At 42.6% G+C, this 22611-nt stretch overlaps 1 protein-coding gene across 1 annotated transcript in view; it reads right to left on the bottom strand.

Annotated features, from left to right (window-relative positions):
• Positions 1–6925: 6925 nt before the first annotated feature.
• VGLL3 (vestigial like family member 3) overlaps positions 6926–22611 on the bottom strand; it is an 87500-nt gene continuing 71814 nt past the window's right edge. The window contains 1 exon segment of the mRNA XM_033943418.1: positions 6926–8047. Coding sequence (XP_033799309.1) covers positions 8004–8047 — 44 coding nt within the window. The 3' untranslated portion in view covers positions 6926–8003.

Genomic DNA, 22611 nt, shown 5'->3' with positions numbered 1-22611 from the left:
AGGCTAGCATCTCTCACTATAGTACTCCTTCCCCGAGTCCCTAACTCTCCCCTTCTGTACTGCCCAGTCCGATCTAGTATTTCTCCTTGCTGGGCCTCCTTTCCTGCCCTTTCACAAGGCTGATATTTCTCTCTACTTCTCCCTTCCTCCAACCACGATCTGATATCACTCACTCTGCTCCTCCTCTGCACAGTTTAGTGTGGTTTTTCCTGCCCTCCTCTACTTCTTTAGCACATCTGGCTTTCTCTTTGCTGGTTGGCCTCACTCCCATCCGCATTCCTGATGGTCTCAGATAGCTGGGATTTCCCGGCTGCAATTCAGCCATGCTTCTTCCAGCAACCCCAGGGGCCTTTTCTCCATGCATCCCTCCCATGCAGCAACAAGAAATTGCAGCAGAGGGAAGGCCCCCCCAGAGTGGCCAGAAGAAGCCTAGCTGAATTACTGCCAGGAAAACCCAGCTTTGTGAGACCATCAGGTGTATGGATGATAGGGAGGCAAGTAAATAGGCTGGCTGGCCACAACAGAGCTAGCCCTGTTGAAGGATAGAGGGAGAAGAGGGCAAGGAGAGAGGACTAAAGCCAACCCAACAAAAGAGAAGGATGGTTGCTGGGAAGTAACAGGCTGCCCCAAAGGTACTCATGGGCCGCCATTGTACCGCAGACCTTTCAATGAAGAACACTGGTTTAGGGTCTTAAACAGGAAGGCTGCCAATAGGAAATTAGAGGTTTTGTTCCCATCTGATGATCACTATATGGTAAAGTCCATGATCATATTACTACTAGTACAACTATTTATGTATACATATTAAACATTGACATTGCTTTGAAATTCCGAAATTGATATTAGTCTTTCCAAATTGGTTTGTAGTCATGATGCTAAACAAAACAACTGCACTGATACAAATTCCACAAGTAGTTATCATCCACAAAAGCTGCACCAATAACAAAGCAGAGTTAAGTAGGTAGTTCGACTTTGAATCTTCCTGCCCCTGGAAAATGTAGGCACTTGCTTTTTTTTGGTCATAATATACATAGTTTATGAACAGTATGCTTGTTGCCTTCAGAGACCTAATTCCATCCATGGTAGCACCACAGGAACCCATATGAAGGGCCTTACAAATGACCTTCTTAGGCCCAAGCCTAAGAACCATCTTTACTCTTTGCCAGGGTCAGTTTATGTAGATGCTAAGTGATACATGATTGCTGTAATGCAAATGAAGCACTGCTAGGACTCTCTGCACAAAGTCATTATGGGCTGACAAGAAGGATCATGTCCTTAAGGATCAGTGTCATCAAACTCTGTTGCATCCTGAACTTCTTAAATCGTATTTTGAGTTTTCTGCTTTTAAACTTCTGGTTCAATCCCTGTTGCTGAGTCTTCTAACCTATTGCGACATTGCCTATCTCAGTGATTCCCAACCCTGTCCTGGAGGAACACCAGGCCAATCGGGTTTTCAGGCTAGCCCTAATGAATATGCATGAGAGAGATTTGCATATGATGGAAGTGATAGGCATGCAAATTTGCTTCATGCATATTCATTAGGGCTAGCCTGAAAACCCAATTGGCCTGGTGTTCCTCCAGGATAGGGTTGGGAACCACTGGCCTATCTGACAATCTCCAAGAAAGATATGGCCAGACATATTGATTCAGAACACAGCGGTCATATTGATCTATGGTCTTAAGAAGTATGACCACGTAAATCCATTTTATTGTGAGTTGCATTGGCTTCCAATGGAGGCTCATGTCCTGTTTAAGTTGGGTTGTTTTTGCTATAAGGTTATGTATGGCACCGCTCCGTTTTACATGGCCAATAGATTTTCTTTAGCATCGTACTAATATAGTAGAAGATCTCATGCCCTGTTTACCTTTCCACCAGTACAGGGCTGTAAAAGCAAGAAATTTATTGACCACACTCTAGCATTTCAAGCAGCTTCCCATGCTAGAGAATTTTGATCGCTATTGCTTGGAGCTTGTTCTTTTAAACATTTTAGAACTCAGTTGAAAACTTATCTTTTTTCAAAATACTTGGTCAAATAATTTTTCTTGCCATCATTAAATTGTCTCTTGTTTATAATCTTTTGTAAACCGCGTTGAACTTATGGTTACGCGGCTAAGAAGTACCATGTGATGTTATGTTCTTGTGGAAATGCTTTCAAAGCTGATTCTGCTGTGTGCTGATTCTGCTGTGTATGAGCTGATCTCAGTTTAGGCTTAGGTAACTGTCTAGGGCACCAAATTGTGAAGGTACTATGGAGGCAATTCTATAACTATTCTACGTATAATGGCACAAATGTAATGTAATTTATTTCTTATATACCGCTACATCCGTTAGGTTCTAAGCGGTTTGAAGAAAATATACATTAAGATTATAAATGAGAAGTAAGAAGGTACTTAAAAAATTCCCTTACTGTCCCGAAGGCTCACAATCTAACTAAAGTACCTGGAAATTAATAAAGAAGAGAAAATAAAGATGGTTGAAAAAAGAAAAATTCTATGTGAATTTATAGGATGGAAATTAAACTGACAGTGAAGAACTGTATGAAAAATACATATGGAATTCAGTTAGAGAGGGTAGGTTACAATCTATTTATGGTATTTGTTTAATTGGAAGGTGTTAAGGTGGGTAATTTGGGGGAAGGTTATCTAAAGGTAGGTGAATCTTCTGGAGGTTAAAGAGGAGGGGTTAAGATATTTGGATGAATTTTTTGAAAAGCAGGTTGATTTCTTTTCTGAATGTTTTGAAGTAGTCTGATATTGTCATAAGATTGGAGATGGAATGGTTGATTTTTGCTGCTTGTGTTGCTAGAAGGTTGTCAAACATTTTCTTGCGTTGTGTGCCTTTGAGTGGGGGGAAGGCGAAAGGGTTCGAGGTTCTTCTGTGTCTTGAGGTGGAGATTTGGTTTAAGCGGTTATTTAGATAGGAGGGGGAAGAGCCGTGTAATGCTTTGAATATCATGCAGTAGAATTTGAATTGGATTCGTGCTTGTATGGGTAGCCAGTGAGAGTCTAAGAAGGCAGTTGTTATGTGATCATATTTTTTGAGTGAGTAGATCAATCTGAGGGCGGTGTTTTGTATGGTCTGGAGTTGTTTTATCATAGTGGCTGGACAAGGAAGATATAGGGAGTTGCAATAATCCAGCAGACCTAAGACTAGGGATTGGACGATTAGTCTAAATTGTGCTTGGTCAAAGAATTTTCTGATTTTACGGAGATTTCTCATGGTTAGAAAAGCTTTCTGGGTTGTTTTGTTGATCTGGGGCTGCATTGTGCAACATCTGTCTATCGTAACTCCTAGGAGTTTTAGTTCGGGTTGTATTGGGTATTTGGTATTTTTGATTTTCAGTTCAGTGATGGTAGGAGTTTGGGCTTTTTCGAGCAAAAGGAATTTTGTTTTTTCAGAATTTAGTTTTAGTTTGTGATCCATCATCCATTTTTCTACTGTGTCTAAGGTTGTTTCTAGCTTTGTTGTGGTGGTGGTCTCTGATGGGTCGAATGGGAGGATTATGGTGATGTCATCAGCATAGCTGAAAGATGTGACATCTAGGGTATCTAAAGTGGCTCCTAGGGAGGAGATAAAGAGGTTGAAGAGCGTAGGTGAGAGAGGTGATCCTTGTGGAACTCCGCAGGGATTTGTCCATGGTTCTGATTTGATATCATTGTATTTTACCCTGTAGGTTCTAGATTTGAGGAACCCCTGAAACCATTTGTAGACCTTGCCTGAGATTCCTATGGCGTCGAGAATTTGTAGTAATAAGGTGTGGTCAACTAGGTCAAATGCTGCGGAGAGGTCTAATTGTATTAATATCATTTTTTTTCCTTTACTGATGTGTTGTCGGGCTGTATCTAGTAATGTGACAAGTAGTGTTTCTGTACTATGGTTAGTTCGGAATCCTGATTGTGAGGGGTGGAGTAGGTTATGTTTTTCCAGATATTCGGTGAGGTATTGTGCCACTAGGCCTTCTATTATTTTAACGTACAATGGTATTGAAGCGATAGGTCTGTAGTTGGAGGGGCTATCTATTGGGCCTTTGTGATCCTTTATGATTGGAGTGATTAAGATCTCTCCTAGGTCCTGTGGGAATTGGCCTTCTGTCAATGTGGTTTGAATCCATAGCATGAAGTTGGTTTTGAATGTGGTGGATGCGTTTGATAATATGTAGGTGGGGCAATTATTTAGGTCACTGGAAGCATGGCTGTATTTATTGTAGAGTCGGTTCATATCCGACCAGACTAGAATTGGGAAATCGGACCAGCTTCTGTCTGCTACGATGGCTTCGCTAGTTGATGGGTTTGTTGTTATCTTTTCTAGATGGGTGTGTGTGTTGATGAATGTAGATCTGATATTGGTGATCTTGTTTTTGAAATGGTCTGCTAGGTGGATGGCTGTTGGTGGGTGGATACCTTGGGTGGAGAGGTAAGGTTTGGTATCTGTGAGGTTCTTTAATAGATTAAATAGCTTTTTTGTGTCTGGGATTTTTTTCAGTTCCATTTCAGAATACTAGTGTAACTCGCTATCACACCTAACATGTAGGCATTCACACTTACTTACTTGTGAGTTTATAAATGCATCAGGTACCCATGTATCTGCGTAAATTCTAATTAGTACCAATTTGTGCTTATCATTGTTTGTTAGTGGTCAATTACTGGTGCCGATTGGCTTGTTAAACAATTAAGTTGTATGTGGAATTTGGTGGCACTTGTGTGCATAACTTTAGGCACTGTATATAGAATCTAGGTGATAATGGTCAGTATGCAAAGTGATTTAAATGACCAGGAGAAGTTCATGCCTGGTAAATCACCTGTATAGGGTCATCCAGGGATATTCAGTGGCGATTAACCAGCCAGTTCTCTCCTCTGCCCATGCCAAAACCAGCTAGTTTGTGGGCAGTCTGGGGATAGATTTAGGGCCAATCAGAAACATAGCCAGTTAACTGTGATTTTCTGTCTGCTAACCAGCAAAATAAACACAAAGGGCCAGATTCTATAAACGGACCCAGGTTAGGTTCCACTAGGCGCCCTAATTACAGACACCTAGTGACACCTAGCTAAATTCCAAGTGCAAGCCAAATTGATTTAACAAGCTTAATTGGTGTAGTAATTGCCCACCCCATTGATCTTTAATTGCATGGAATTCTGAGCGGTGCCTAGTCAAGGCACACTCTAACACCTACCTGAAAAGAATAGGTGTGGTAGACTTAAAATGTTGCTAGGCGTCCAAGATAGGGAAAATCTGGCCTAATATGCTGGCACCTACCTCCAGGACTCCTAGTGGCAGTCAAGTCCACTTAGATGCCACTTGGTGAGATTCTACAAAGGACACCTAGTGGTTGATTGACAACTATGCGGACCAGCACCTAAAAGTTAGGCTTGGTTAGGTGCCATTTATAGACTCTGGCTCATAAAGTTAAGTGCACAAAACAGCTGCCTTACCTTTATATAAGTTAACTGGAAATGGCCCGAATATTGGTCACTGTTCAGTTAACGTCTAAGTCAGCAGGTATACCCAGAAAATCAATGCCCTGGGATTGAAGATCTGGCCTTAAGTTAGTCTGCAGCTGGAAGGAGTCTGTAAACTACTCATCTCTGTGGGCTGAATAGTGATGTCATAATTATACAGATGTTGGCTGAGCATCCTCACACTTGTATGAATTTTCAGTGGCAGTAATTCAGAATGCCACAGAAAATTAATGGATAAAGGGTGTTTATACATCTAGCAAGCAATGCTAAACATATACGCCATAATTCTACATATGGTGCTCAAATTTGGGCATAGACCCAATTTGTCTGTACAATTTAATTGATAAATGAATCAATTAGCACTAATAAGTAGGTGCTAATAATTATCAGTACTAATTGCCATTCATTAAAATTTTAACACCTTTAGGTACTGAGATCTGCGCATAAATTTTATATGCAGATTTTAAAAGGGGGCATATCTATGGGAGGGGCATGGGCTGATCAGGGCATTTCCTAGAATTAGCACATAGTTTTGCAGAATTGCAGATCCTAGTGTCAAATGCTTAGCTATAAACAGGGCCTGAGCACCGTTTATAGAATAGTGCTTAGCACTAATTTTTATCAGCACCCAAATTTGGGCATCATTTAAAGAATTGAGTCTATAACCTTTTTATTGCATATTAGGTCATAAACTGTTTTTTTTTTGTTTGTTTTGAAAGTGCAAACAATAACAGAAGATATATTTATAAATTAAAGACATGTAGGGCCATACCAAGGACTGGGCAAGCAATGTAGATGCAGAGGGCACAAGTGAATGTAGAGCTGCAAAGATACCCAAGCCCAGGAGGGAGACTTTTTGGCCAGTCCTGGTTGTGAACTTATATGCCAAAGCAATATAGGTATTGTAATCTTTGATTCTACCCAATGCTTCAGGTGCCATAACGCAACAAGGAAGAGGTTGTCAGAAATCTAGAACGGCTTAAAAAAAAAAAAATCTTTCTCTGGCACTTGGTAACTTGACAGCACTGCAGTGGGCAGAGGGCATGTCACACAAGGTGCAGTTTCAGCTTGGTATGATCTTGCAAATGTGTTGAGCATGGACCCAGGGCAGCTAGTCCACCACTGCCAGTGAATGCCTGCAGCTACAGATCTTACAATTTCAAGATAACACAGTACAGAGATACTTGAATAGAACCCATCTACAAAAACATTTCCTGACCATTTCTATAGGCAAACTGCCAATTCCCTGCTTTCGCTGGCTTACTGTAGATACTTCCCAGCTTTTCAGCAAGCAGATTTATCTCATCTTGGCTATAGTCTTTCTGGAATGGCTCAGAGATCTTGTCTGGTCTGAGAAACTGCTCAGCTGTACTGTGCACAAGTTCTAAACTGCTCCACGCAATGCACTTTGCAGCCCTCCTCTAGTTCCATATAGGTTTGGTTTTTGTTTTTGTTTTTTTCAACAGAACCCTGGAAAGAAAAAACTGTAGCTTCTGAGTGCTGCACAATATTTCTCAGGGATGCAAGGCCCTCAGCAAAACCCACACGTGAACTGCCAAGATATTACTTTCCCAAGATCTTCCAGTTTAAGTTGCCCAGAAACAGCTGGATGCAGCCATGCTTAAAAGAAAGTACAAAACTGTAACACAAAAGCTAATAGCTGATTGGTCTGCGAGGTATAGAATGCCATTTACGACATCATAGCCAAGGGAACCAATGCGTGTAATATAATTGGTAAGCTGCCATGAGATGTATAAAGAATTTAAAGCAAATGACAGCTTAACAGCACACATTTAGAAAAAGATGGTTTGTCTTGTGTGTCTCTATAGTACAGTCATCCTTTAATCTCTACTCTACTTATCTAAGCAAAGAAAGATGAAAAATCTCAGAAACTGTTACACTGTGCAAATGGTGAAAAGGACCAGAGTAGCAGGATGTTTTAAAAATCAAACACACACACACTTGAGGTAACAAAAAAAATATATAAAACTGTTGATACTGGTACCGTTCACATCACAGCCATTGAAAAATATGCATTTTTGTTCTTATTTCAGTATATATTTTTATCCCAGTGTTTCTCTGAGAAAAAGTTCTTTAAAACAGAACATAACCATTTTACAAACATTTTTCAAAAAAAAAAAAAAAAATTCTTTTAAGACTGTCCATCCCTGGTAAACCAAAAACTTTCTGTATTTCTACAAAAATAGATTCTTAAAGAGCAACAGTGTCAGGTTCCACAAGAAAAAGCGGCCAGAGTCCACTCTTTCTTAATAAAGGCAATTTTGGAGGAAAAATATATATTTTTCTGCCAAAGGGCTGAGGAAATGTCTAACCAGTGCAGGGGCAAGCTCTGAGGAAGAGGCATTTCCTTACAAAGAACACTCCCGAATGAAACTCAATAGATAATAGCGCAAATGCCTTGATACCATATCCTCTGGGTATGTTCTTTATTCCCATGTGCTCATATAGACACTGGTTGCAGATGCTCCTACCCCTTGGGTGGCAGCTACGGCTCCATTCCTGTGATTAGGCTCTGTCGATATTTTTCAGAACCAGGGAGGGTCTTTGCTCTTGTCCTGATGCTGTAAACCTGCTTAAGGGAGAGGAAAAGAAAAACAGGTCACACACTCTATGCAGAAGAGAAGCATGAAAAGAACATTTCAAGATATAGGACACCCTTACATTGCTATCCAAGTTAGTGGTAGTAGAGAATGACACGGGGAAAAAATATGTCCCCGTCACTGCCCCGTCCCCGGCCCACCATCCCCTTCACCGTCCTGTCACCGCCATTCCCTTCACTGCCCCGTCACCGTCACCGCCATCCCTTTCACCGCCCCGTCACCGTCCCCGCAGCATCCATATAAGCCTCAGTACTGCAATATTTAGCTTATTCCTTCCTTATAAATCAAAGTTCTGGCTGCTGAACTAGAGAAAGAGATGTTCAGCTGGCAGGGCTTTGTTTATAAATTTTTATCAACACAACTAATATACTACTTTATCCTAAAGCAAGAAAAAAAAAAAAGAAAAAGAAAATAAATAGAATTTTTTTTTCTACCTTTGTTGTCTGGTTTCTGCTTTCCTCATCTTCTCATTGAATTCCTTCCATCCACTGTGTGTCTTCTCTCTGCGTCTTCCATTTGCTCTGTTACTGTGCCTCTCCCTTCACCCCCCCTTCCAATTTGTCTGGCACCCATCTTCTTCCCTCCGCTCCCCCATAGTCTGGCATCTGTCTTCTTCTCTTCCAGTGTCTTCTCCCCACTCTGTCTTCCACATTTCCCTTCAGGGTCTGTTCCTCTCCACCCTCCTTCAATGTCTGTTCTATTCCTTTCCACCACCAGCCTTCCCTCCCTCCTTCACCATCTGTTCCTTTCTACCACCCTTCAGCTCCTCTCGTGCAGCCTATCTATCTACCTCCCTCCCTCCCTCCCTCTTACTTTCGTGGCATGTTACAAAGTAATTTGTGCAAGCCGCTGGAGCCTGTAAGCTCGGTCCCCAAACAATCTCGCTTCTGTGTTCCTATTTTCCCCATTTCTAATATCTCCCTTATGTATCTGGCATTGCCCCCCCCCCCCCGTATCCATATACCATCCCTATGGCATGTATGTCCCCTTTATGTCTCTGTCCCTATGCCCCCATGCACATAATTTCCCCTCTGTTTCTGTTACCTTCCTGTGTCCAGATTTCTCCTGTCTTCCTCTTCCACACCAATGTGTCTCTTCTCTTCAACCCCATCTAGCTTCTTTCCCTCTTTCTTCCCCCCCTCCCACTGCTTCCAGCATCTGGCTCACCTGACTGTCCTCCCCTTTCTTTCCTACTGTGGGTTTCTTTCTCTCCCTCTTCATCCCCTTGGCCCAGAATCTCTTTCCCTCCCACTCCCTCCTTCCTAGTGTGACCCAGGAACACGCGCGATCACGCGGTCCAGTAGCCCCCTCCTGCCCGATTGCAGCGTTCAGTCAACTCCCTCCTGCCACCTCACCTTAGATGCCAAGTTTGCCGGCTTTCATTTTTGCCCAGCCGCACGCGTTCAAAAAGCCGCACACGGCTGCTCTGTTGTTCAATCTTCTCCTCTGATGCAACCGGAAACAGGAAGTTGCAGCAGAGGAGAAGATTGAATAACTTGAGCAGCCGCGCGTGCGCGGCTCTTTGAAAGCATGCGGCTGGGCGAAAAAAAAAAGCCGACAAACTCTGCATCTAAAGTGAGGTGGAGGGAGCGGGATGGCAGAACGCTATGATTGGGCGGGTGGGAGCTGCTGGACCGCGTGATCCTTGATTGCCTCACTGCGGAGACAAGTCCATTCACTGCTCCACGGGGCAGTGATTGGCCTTGTCCCCACCCCGCAGCGACCACTATTTTTTCTTTTCCCGTTTCAGCGGGTTACCCGCGGCTACTCGCGGCTAGCCGCGGGTAACAATCACCGTGTCATTCTCTAAGTGGTAGGAGTGTATAGCCAGAAGTGAATGTTGCTAAGAGCATATACTCCTTCACAATAGCTTACATTTTTTACATAGAGTGTACACTTTATTTGCACATGCATGCACTATCAAGAGAGATCATACAGTCACCACAGTGGATACATACTCTTTCAGAAGAGTGTGTACGATTGACAACTTGTGACACCCCCCCCCCCCCTGAAAATTATGCTTATACTGCTCAATTTTATTTGCCAACGACACAGGAAATATACCCAGTGGCGTAGCAAGGGGGGAGGCAAGCCACCCTGGACACTGACTTGGAAGGGCACTGGCACCTCTCCCTCGTCACTCCTCTGTTAAAAAATGCACCCTGGTTACAAATCTACCACCGTATAACTTATAAAATTGCCTTAATCTCCTTTAAAACTATAAACACCAAGGAACCTGCTTTTATTCATAAGTTTCTTATTCCTCATGAACCTTTGAGAACTTTAAGATCCGCATCACAGCACCATCTTCATGTCCCATCCTTAAAATTCATTAGTACCTGTAGGGCCTCTTCATTTGCAACTTTAGCCCCTACAATATGGAATTTGTTACCATCATATTTAAGGGCGGAGCAAAATCTAGATAAATTTAAGGGCAACTTTAAAAGCTTCTTATTTAAATATGCTTATGATTGCTAATCAATCTCTGGCTCCTTTCTTGCCACATTCTGTTTTTGCTCATATTACACAGTCCCTTAGGGTTACATATCTCTTTTGACATTTACTCATATTCAACATCAATATGATTTTCTCCTATTTCTCTTTTGTATTTAACCTTAATTGTACTCTCTCCTTTTAAAATTGTATTTCTCCCCACTTTCCTGTTGTTTTCATGTAAGCAAAGTTGTGTTTTAAGTCCGTTGATTGTTCCCCATTTTAATTTTTATTGTCAAACGCGTTAGTATTTATGATTAGTGTTTTATCAAATTTTAATAAAACTTGAAACTTGAGATGGGATGGATCGCTGAGGTGCATGCCCCGCCATTAGCTGTTCAAATCTTCGCTGGCAGCAAGCAGGCTGTCCTATACGCTGCTCGCACCGGCCTTGTCCCTCACTCTGTTGTCATTTTCTGTTCACGAGGCCAGGAAGTGACATCAGAAGGCAGGCTCAGCTAACACGAGCAGTGGGTATTCCAGCCTCTCGCTGATGGCAGAGATGTGAAGAGGTATGAAGGGAGGGCGCGACAATAATGGGGTAGTGGAGAAGAGCAGGGTGGAGGATGGTGATGTCGGGGACGTGGGGAAGAGCGTTTGGGGGGTACATGATGCGATGATGACAGGAGCCTCCACCCTGAATGTACCTCTATGCTTAGATGTTTTTTTCCACACGATAAAACTAACCACCACATCAGTCAAATTGGCTAAGTGGAGTCTGAGGCACCTGGAAGTATGTACATTCTTTTCATTGCCTAGAAGGGAGCATTTCAAGGGCATTTTTAAACTATGCATGTACAGTTCATTTCAAAAGCGTCTCTGTATAGTACCCATGAATCAACACGATGCAGAGTCCATGTTAAAATACTGCAAGCTTTGCAACCAGTATCATTACTTCTTATCATTTCTAGAGCACAGCCAGACATATGCAGTGCTGTGCATTAAACATGTAAGAGACAATCCTGTTCAGTTAAGCTTACAATCTAATTAAAGCAGACAAGTGGGACAAATAGAGGTTAGGGAATCTCTCACAGAGGGAATGATAAAACAGATATTTAGGAGTTAAGAGCAGCCTTGAAAAAGTGGGCTTTTCGCCTAGATTTGAATAGTACCAGAGAAAGAGCATGACGTACTGACTTAGGCAGTCTGTTCCAGGCACATGGTGCAGTAAGCTAGAAAGGACAGAGTCTGGAGTTGACAATAGAGGAGAAAGGTACAAATAAGAGAGACTTACCCAATGACAAAGTTCCCAGGGAGGAGTGTAGGGAGAGATACTGAGGCGCTACAGAGTGAGTGCCCTTATAAGTCAATAAGAGGAGTTTGAACTATATGCGGAAATGGATAGGGAGCCACAGACATCTGAAAATGATTATTTATCTATTGGGATTTGAAAACGCCTTTATAAAGAGATTCGCCCAAGGTGGTGTACTGTACGTATAATTCGACATAAAACTTACATTGTGTGGTTTAATATTAAGACAGATGTAGAGAGGATCATTCAAAAAATAAAGGTTCTAAACTTAAAAAAAAACCAACCCAAAACAACAACTAACATTTATTAGCAGTTTTTCAAAAGTCCAAAAGCAAGTCCTTGATATGCACTCCAAAAACTGCTATAATGTACAGTGAGCCCTCCAAATCCGCGTTTTCAGTATCTGCGGATTCGGTTATTCGCGATTTTTTTTTTTTTTTTTTTTTAATAAAGCTGCATTCCGGACCTTCCCCGCCTCCCTCCCGACATCCAAGACCTTACCTGGTGGTCTAGCTGGCTTTTGGGGCAGGAGCAATCTTCCTACGCTCCTGCCCCGTGCAGATCACTCATAGCAAATGGGGGCAGGAGCGTAGGAAGATCGCTCCTGCCCCGAAAGCCCGCTAGACCACCAGGTAAGTTCTGGGATGCCAGAAGGGAGGCGGGGATGGGTCAGAGCTGACCCAAAAGTTATTTGCAAATATTCAATATTCATGGGCCAGTTCTGCCCCTAACCCCCGCGAATATAGAGGGGAAGTGTAGTATATACATTCTGTAAGTCCTTATATTCTAAATTGCCTTGAACCTGTTAAGACATAGCGTGACTGAAATACCAGATTATATTACAAAGGCCCTGCCCTCAATTACAGCTTCTCCAACGCTCAAAACATTGTGATGATGTTTTATTCTGTTTCTTAACTTGAGTTAATATGCCTTATTTCCAGGAACAAAGATTACCCCCCTCCTTTACAAAGCTCCGCTAGAGATTTTAGTGCCGGCTGCAGCAGTAACAGGAATTCTATGAGCATTGAAGATGTTACCACGGCAGCTGGCACTAAAAACACTATCGCAGCTTTGTAAAGGAGGGGAGGTGGTAGTAAAGCAGCAGCAAACAGCAGAATCCCAGTTAACCAATATTCAACTAATCGGCACTCTCAACCAAGCGGCAACAAAAATTACCAGTAAAATATAAGAATAGCCTTACTGGGTCAGCCCAATGGTCCCATCTAGCCCAGTATCCCATCTTTATGGAGGCCAATCCAAGTCACAAGTATTTGGCAAAACCCCAAATTGTAGCAGCATTCCATGCCACCGATCCAGGGCAAGCAGTGGTTTCCCCCAGGTCTATCTCAACAGCAGACTATGGACTTCTCCAGGAACTTGCCCAAACCTTTTTTTAAAACTAGCTACATTAACCGCTCTTACGTTACAGAGTTTAACTATTCTGAGTGAAAAAAATATATCCTCTTATTCGTTTTAAAAGTATTACGCTATAACTTCATTGAGTGTTCCCTAGTCTTTGTAAATTCTGATGCAGTAAAAAATCGATCCACTTGTACCCTTTCTACACCACTCAAAGATTTTATAGACTTCAATCATATCTCTCCTCAACTGTCTTTTTTTCCAAGCTGAAGATCCCTAACCTCTTTAGTCTTTCCTCATACAAAAGGAGTTCCATCCCCTTTATCATCTTGGTCACTCTTCTTTGAACCTTTTTAGTGATGCGCTTCTCACCCAACAGCCTCCAAAGTCATGCGCTCCTGACCCAACAACTCCCCCACTTCCTCCCTCTAGCCCCCCGAAGCAGCAGCTACAAATCTCCCTCCCTCCGGCCCCCAAATCATCAGCAGCCACAAACCTCCATCCTTCCCTCCAGTCCCCGAAGCAGCAGCAACAACATATCTCCCTCCATCCCACTGCAGGCATGTAAGGTGGGTTATACCCATGCTTAGGGAGGAAGGGCAGACCTGGGGAGGGGGAGATGGACCAAAAATGTGTGGGGGGGGAAGGGGGGAGGAAGGGTCATGGATGCTGGACCTGCAGGGTAAAGGGCACAGGAGGAGATATGGATGGATGCTAGAACCATAAGAGGGGGGGGGGGGAGACAGAAAGTGACCAAGACCAGAAAGGTGGGTAAGGAAGGAACAGATGCTGGACCTACAAGTGGGGGTGGTGGGATGATAGAAAGAGAATGACTCAGACTAGAAAGTAGAGGTCAGGAGACAAAACTGCAGTTGGGGAGAGAGAGAGAATGGAGACCCAAAAAGGAAAAGACAGAAAGAAATTTCAGGCCTTAGGATAGGGAAATTCTTTGCTTTTATTTACTGTATTTCAATATTAATATCAAATCAATACAGAGTTTAAGGTATGGTATGGGCTATAGTATGTTAGGCCTATTTTTAATGGTAACTTTCAAGCAACCAGAAATTCCATTTATCCAGCATCTACCAGTCCTAATGGGTGCCAGATAACTGAGAGTCTACTGTACTTGGGAAAGGTATGAAAGCCCTGTATGCTGCTTTGGATCAGGAAAAGTGTATATATGGTTTTTTAAAAAAAATATTATTTCCTAAAAGAAAAAGTTCCTGTCTCCAGCATTAAAAGCAGTCTCTCTATCATGTACTGGTATAGGGTGAGAGGAGGAGAGTCAGAAAAAGACAGTGACCACAACATTTAAAGAAATCAATTACACTTTGGACTTCTTTATATAGGGAAGCCATGTGTAATACTCAGGCAGTTATGTTTTACATTCATGCTTTCATCCACCCAGGTTTCCAGTACTGATGGTGCAGCATCCAAGTCCAGCTATTCTTATGAGCAAATCGGAGGCGCTGCATTGTCATCGGGGAATTGAGCAACAAGTGTTGTTTTCCATCCTGAAATTCTGCGCGCTGTTGTTGTGTGACTCAGTATTTCCACATTATCTGCATCTCTCCAATCTGTAAAATTCCAGCCCTGCACTTAATTATTGTTCTGCTCATGTTCAGTTTTTCTTCTGAAAACAAAAATTGTAAATCCCAGCTTGCAGAGTTTGAAGAGGATTGCATAAAGGCACTCTACAGGGGAGGAAACTGTTTAAAATAATGTCTTGCATTTAACATCAGAAAAAAAGGTTTCCACTGAAGGGGAATCAAGTTCCAGTCCTGTAATGAATAATAAGTCAGTGAAAAAGTGCAAGTTGATTGGAGAAGCCTTAGCGTGATGGTTTCTGCAGTCTCAGATCATAAAGTAAGATAAGTTGGTGACTCTTCAGAGCTAGGAGAGCCCTGGATGACTTTTTTTTTTCTGGAGATGACAATTGCAAGAGAAAAGCAGGCTTCAGCAATGCCAGTTTGGGACTGACCTGTCAGGTGTCCTAGGGTGGAAAGTTGTTAATACAACTAAATATATCAAAAGGTACAATCGTATTTAATCACAAAGAACTTCAATTCAACACGTATTGTAAATGATGTTAAGTAGAAGGGATTCATTCATACCAAAACGGACAGAAAAAGACTGTAGACAAAATCATAAAACGCAACGGAGAAAAATAAACCTCAATTGAGAGCAGCCGGGACTACACAAGTGCCCTAAGCCGCTCTCATCATCACAGGTTTATAAAAAAACTCCGTACAATTATAGATAACTTTCATACATCCAAGTATTTGATACTTGTGTAGTCCCGGCTGCTCTCAATTGAGGTTTATTTTTCTCCGTTGCGTTTTATGATTTTGTCTACAGTCCTTTTCTGTCCGTTTTGGTATAAATGAATCCCTTCTACCTAACATCATTTACAATACGTGTTGAATTGAGGTGTCCTAGGGTACCATATAGCTCCAGAAAAAGGAGGATGGATTGAGACATCCAGGTTTTACCTCTATTGCTTTTAATGGAGCCATATGGTAACCCTAGTCAGGAGATAAATTTTTATCCCTTAATAAGGCACCAAATGGAACAGTTCAAATGGAGACATCCTTGTCATAAGAACATAAGAGTTGTCATAACGGGATATAGTGAAGGCCCATCAAGCCCAATATCCTGTTCCAATAGTGGCCAATCCAGGTCACAAGTACCTGGCAAGATCCCAAAAGAGTAAAACAGATTTTATTCTGCTTATCCTAGAATTAAGCAGCTGATATTCCCAAATTCAGTTTATGGATTTTTCTTTTAGAAAATTATCCAAACCTTTTTTAAACCCTAAGCTAACTGCTTTTACCACATTTTCTTGCAATGAATTCCAGAGTTTAATTTTATCCAGTTTGTTTTAAATTTACTACTTGGTACCTTCATGGCGTGCCTCCTAGTCCTAGTGTTTTTGGAAAGAGTATACACTTCTCCCTCCGTATTCGCTGTGATAGGGGGATTAACAGAACCGCAAATACAGAAAAACCGCAAATAACTTTTTCATATGTTATTCGCTGTTTTCTATTAAAAACCATTGTGAATATAGTGAAACCACGAATAACATGGTGGGAGACCTGGCCTGTTCCTGAAGGAGAGGCAAAACACGGTGAAGAAAGTGCTGGGAATCGGCGATTTTCTCTGTAAACGCTTGGAATCAGTGATTTCTCTATGCAAGCTAATGTAATTTGGGGGGAGGAGCCAGCAAGCTAAAAACTGAATAATCGAAACCGCAAATACGGAGGGAGAAGTGTACAAATGATTCAAGCCTACCTGTTGTATTCTACATAATATTTTATATACCTTTATCATATCTTCCCTGAACCATCTTTTCTACATACTGAAGAGCTCTAGTCACTTATCCTTTCCTCATAGGGAAATCATTACATCCCCTTTATTATTTTTGTTATCCTGTTCTGTACCTTTCCTCATTCCACTATAGCTTTTTTTAAAATGCAGTGACTAGAATTGTTCTATCCATGTTCACCCATATATCAGATATCAAGCCCTGAGAAGCAGAAATCCCACCAGTACACAAGAGTAGGTATAAAGCAAACCTAAAACACACTATGGGGCTCATTTTCAAAAAGGAAAAACATACAAAAAGTGGACTAAAGGGGCAGATGGATGTTTTTCTTATCAAATCCTTCCAATTTGCTATTTTCAAAATGAATATCCATGCTGTTCATCTGCAGTTTGTCTAAGTCTTGAAGGGGCATGATAGGGGCATAGTGTGGGTAGGACTAGGGTAGGATTATGACTTGGATGTTTTTTTTCTGCCATAATTAAACATTTAAGAATACGTCCAGGGCACATTTTGGATGTTTGGGATTAGATCTGTTTTAACAACAAATAAGGGACAAGATGACCACTGAAGGGAAGTAATCATGACCTCCCCATACCCCAACATACACACACACTTCCCCAGTGGTCACTGACCTCCCTCCCACCCCCTTCCTAAAATGTGAATGAAACAATAGATACCTGCCTATATGCCAACTTCAGATGTTATGGGCAGTCCTAGTGGAGCAAGCAGGTTTCTTGAGTAACCTGGCGGTCAGTGCAGTGGACTGCTAAGGGGATTCAGGCCCATAACCTACTCTAACTACTAATGCGAGCCCACCAAAAACCTTTTGGACCATCATATAGGTGCCATCTGCAGGCATAGCCAATCCATGGTAAACAGGGAATTTGACAACTTTCCGGAAGGCAGTAAAGGCACTATTGTTCACGAACCAACTCACTCCTGGTCTCAAACTTTAACCGGCCGGGAACCGGTGCACTGTAACTCGGGGCACCTGAATCTGTCAGCCAATACTGTACTTACCTATTACAGCCATGCAGATATCATTCTGAAACTCTATATAGTTTGCATTCCCTTAGTTTAACTAAAACATAGGTGTTCTCAATCCCCCTGCTCCCAATAACATTTGTCATATAAAAAAAATCATCTCCATTTTCTGTAACACGTGTGTACTGTTCCTGTAGTTTGTTATTGATCTTGCAGCATGTAGATTCACTATAGCACAGGTATTCTTAGTTTCCCCATAGCATGTATGTTATCAAAAAACATCTCAATTTTCTGTAGCTCATTATAGATCTTATAGCTTGTTTGTTATTGATCCTGAAAACTACTGTGTATGTATCCTTGTAACCCGTTCTGGGCTCCTGGGGAGGAGGGATATAAAACTAACTAAATATATAAATATCTCAGTTACATGTATACTTTATAAAATACTATAAATTTTGTACAGCCCTTGTCACACTTAGGCACTGACAGAGAGGGTGCATCTAAATACGGATGCTCTCATGCCAACTAATACTTATATTCTATAACAAGTCCTTGACACCTAGATGGTATCATAGGTACTAAACACACTATATTGAGTGCCTAACTTGATGCACCAAGTTACAGAATTTCTATCTTAAGGCCTTACTCAATAGACACTGCTCACATATAACGTGCTTTCTGTAGACAACTGAATTGATAAGGCACATAAGTGGGTGATGTTAACACACAATGCCTAGATGAACTGATCTCCCAGAATTCAGAACATAGTGAAAAGTTCTGAGCAAGCATGCTTGTCCCACCAGCAATAGTCTTCTTAGTAGTCCCTCCTGCTGGAATCCCCTCCCCCCCATAAGATAATCGGCAGGAGGGATGCCCAGTCCCTTCTGCCGATGATTTTAGCGAGCGGTGGGGGGCCCTGATTGGCCCAGGCGCTCCAAAGAATGGAGGGCCTTCCTCTTCCCGATGCATCATGGGATGCACCGGAGAGGGGCCTACAGACCTGATTGACCCAAGCACCTAAGGCCGCTCCTATAGGAGGGGCCTTAAACACCTGGGCAAACCGGAATCTTAGCCTCTCTCCCAGTGCATTCTGGGATGCACTATGAGTGACATAAAATTCTAATTGGTTAGATCCCTTAGGCCACCCCCCCATGGGAGGGGCCTTAGGTGCCTGGGCCAATCAGAGCATTAGGCCCCTCTCTGGTACATCCCATGATGGATCAGGAAGGGGAAGGCCCACCATTCTTTGGAGGCGGGCCTGCCGGAGGGAGAAAGCATCCCTTAAGCGGGTCAACAAAAATAGATACTGGTGGGGTCCGGGTGGGCTGGTGGGGGGGTCATGCTTCAGGGAGAGAGGTTCAGTAGGAGGGACTGAACATCCCTCCAGCTAATGATCTTAGGGGGGGTGGAGGTGGGTTCCAGCAGGAAAGACTGGGCAACCCTCCTGCTAATGATCTTAGGGGGGTGGGGGTTCGGGCAGGAGGGACTGGGCATCCCTCTTGCCAGTGATCTTCCAGGGGGGTTGGGGGATTCAAGCAGGAGGGACTGGGCATCCCTCCTACCGGGGTATATCTTGTGGGGAGTGAAGGGGTTTCTGGCAGGACGGATTGGGCATCCCTCCTGCTGGGGGATGTATCGTGGTGGTCACGGCAGGAGGAGTTCGGCACTCCTCCTGTTGTGGATATTCGGGGGTGGGGGTCTTCAGGGATTCCTGCCGGTCGACTTAGTGAGGGGTACAGGTTCCCTGTTGTGGCCGTTGAGCTGATCGCGGCAGGGAGATTCTCTTGCCATGATCAGCTTAGAAGAATGCTATTCTCTAACCGGCGTCGACATGGATACCGGTTAGAGAATCGGGGTGGTTAGGCAGGGTTAGGCTTCTGTTCATCAGGATAGACATGATTCTATATGGGGCGCCCAGTGTGCAATTCTCAAAAGTCACTTAGGCGGCTTCTGAGACTGGGCGTCCTATACAGAATCCGAGCCCAAGGGCGTACCCTTGTCGGCCTTAAAACATCCTACATAAAAGATTTTTGAGAAAGAAATTTTAACAATAGATCCATTTGTTTAAATTCACAACACTTATCTTTGAGCTTGGTTTATCTTTTATTAATAGCGATCCCATCAACGGTGGTCAACATTTCACCAAAAAAGCTGCTTCAGGGCCCTGAACACAACATTTTCTTGACTCTCAACTAAACTTCAAAGGATAGCACTTCAATATAATTTATTTAAAACCACACTTACTATAATGATGATGGCTTACTTGCTCAGCTTTACAGCAAGTTGTTTTACAGTGGAATGTCTGTTTAATGATATATGATCACATTGGTTCCACGGTTTCTGCAGTATAGAAGACTTTTTATCATACAAGTGGGTGAATTCCACGTTTATGGCTACTCATTTCATAGGAGGTAATTCTATAACTGGGCACTTCATTTTAGTCACTCAGATGCCCACTGTTATGATAGCATTTTGGTGCCCACGTTTCATTATGGAATACTAACATAACATTTTCATGCCTGCAGTTAAAGCAAAAAAAACCACCAAGGACCTCAATGAACAGGAACTTGTCTTTACTGACCCAACACGAGCCTTGTTTCAGCATATAACCTCTGTATCAAGGGTTTACAAAATACTGTATTATATACTGTATATACTCGAATATGTTGATACGAATATAAATCGAGACCCCCTTTTCCCCAAAAAAGGAGGAAAAATGGTTGACTTGAATATAAGTCGGATGGCTTACTATTCAAGTGTCCTGCCCTGTCAGGCTCTGCACCCAGCACCCTCCCTGCCAAGCTCTGCACCCAGCCCCCTTCCCTCCATCCCTCCCCTGTCAGGCACTACAGCACCCTTCCTTCCTCCCTTCCCCTGTCAGGCTCTGCACCCAGCACCCTTCCATCCTTCCCCTGTCAGACTGCACTCTCCCTCCCAGGCTCTGCCCTCTGTCTCCCCCTCCCTGTCCTATCTTCATATCTCTGACGATCCCTGGTGGAGGTGCAGAGAAAGCCAGTAAGGAAGCCTCTCAGCGCCGAGAAGCAGCACCAAATCGTGCTGCTGCTCATGCCGCTGAGATGAACAAACTGGATATGCTCAACTGGTTAGCAGCGGGGCAGGAGTTCGGAAAGCTTGCTCCTGCCCATTGTACCTCTACCAGGGATCGACAGAGGTATGAATAGAGGGCAGGGAGGAAGAGGGGGGCAAAACCTTGCGGCGGTGGCAGCCTTAAAAAAAATTCTGGGAGGGGGCATTGATCCGAATATAAACTGGGACCCCAATTTTTGGGCCAATTTTTTGGCTGGCCCCAGAACGTCCTCTCCGACGTCAGAATTGACATCGGAAAGAAGACTTCCTGTCGGCTTTAGCAGCAGCAGCAGCAGCAGCAATCTTGCCGGCCCGGCGTGGACCGGCAGAAATTTCCTGCAGACCGACACCGGTCCGCGGATCGGTAGTTGAAAAACAGTGAACTAGATTATTGCAATATCGCCTACCTGGCAATTTCCCAAAAGAATATGCGGCGATTACAATTGGTGCAAAATGCGGCAGTCAAGCTAATTTTTGGGTTGAAGAAGTTTGATCATGTAACACCTTCCTATCAACTTCTACATTAGCTACTGATGGAGGCATGCGTGAAGTTTAAGTTTGGATGCTTTTGCTTTAAGGCACTATTTGGTTTAGCCCCTAAATATATAACTGACCTCTTCTCTTTCTCAAACAACAGACATAAGAGAAGCTCACACTCGAATTTTGTTTCCCCACCGGTTAAAGGATGTAAATTTAAAAAACACCATCAACATCTTCTCTCACATCAAATGGCAAAGATCTGGAACAATTGCTCACACCTACTACTTATGGTGAATTTAGGAAACACCTAAAAACATATCTGTTCCTGAAGTATTTAGGCAACTAACCTGCACAATCTTATTCCACAATAACTGATCTCTAGCACTGTTAATAACTAGCTTCTAACCTTGTTAATTCTACTTATTTTGTAACATCTTTTAACTGTTGTAAACCGCATAAAACTTCACGGTCCAGCGCGGTATATAAACTGTTATTATTATTATTAAAAATGTTTTTAAATAAAACAAATGACACTTAGAGATGGCATAAACAAAAATACAAACAAAAATTAATAAGATCACAAACATTGTTATCAGATGTGAATAGTGTGAACGTGAAATACTTAAGTGGTGAGTTATAAAAGAGAGATACTATAAACTCTGTGCATTAAAATATATAATGTGATACCCACTATGAGTGAAAAATAAAATTATCCCACTATGAGTGAAAAATAAAAATTATCAAAATCTTACCAGCCAATGAGCAAAGTGCAATTACCAAACTTCAGGAATCAGAATCAGTGCTTAAGCTGCCAAATAAATTACAGCCATAAGCAGCACATAAATAATTACACCCTCCCCCCCTCTTTTTACAGAACCACAATAGCGTTTTTTAGCGGAGGCTGGAGCACTGAATGCTCTACGCTGCTTCTGACATTCATAGAATTTCTGTGAGTGTTAGGAGCAGTGCTCCGGCCTGCGCTAAAAACCGCTATCACAGTTTTGTAAAAAAGGGGAAGGGGTAGCTATTATTACACAAGGGCAATGACGAAACCAGCAAAAAGGATATAATCATAATATTTAGCTCAAACTAAAAATTATCTGCAAAAAGGATATATTCCTAATATTTGGCTCAATAAAGACAAGTCCCTGTTCATTGGGGCTTTTGCGGGCCCTTTGTGGGTGGTTTGTTTTTTTTGCTGTATTGCATTTATTGATTTATTTAAATAGTATGCTCTGTCCCTCTCTGTGCTGGTCATGCCTGCAGTTACACCAGACATAGGCCTAAATTCACTAAACTAACCTTTGTTGGGCGATCCGTATATGGAACAGAACATGCTGCAAGGGGGGGGGCCTTTAATATAGTAACATAGTAGATGACGGCAGATAAAGACCCGAATGGTCCATCTAGTCTGCCCAACCTGATTCAATTAAATTTTTTTTTTGTTCCTCTTCTTAGCTATTTCTGGACAAGAATCCAAAGCTCTACCCGATACTGTGCTTAGGTTCCAACTACTGAAGTCTCCTTCAAAGCTCACTCCAGCCCATCTACAC

The sequence above is a fragment of the Geotrypetes seraphini genome, chromosome 4, assembly GCF_902459505.1.
Source record: "Geotrypetes seraphini chromosome 4, aGeoSer1.1, whole genome shotgun sequence".
Lineage (NCBI taxonomy): Eukaryota > Metazoa > Chordata > Amphibia > Gymnophiona > Dermophiidae > Geotrypetes > Geotrypetes seraphini.
Note: the sequence above shows the minus strand (reverse complement) of the source record. Positions and strands in the feature narration are given on the sequence as shown.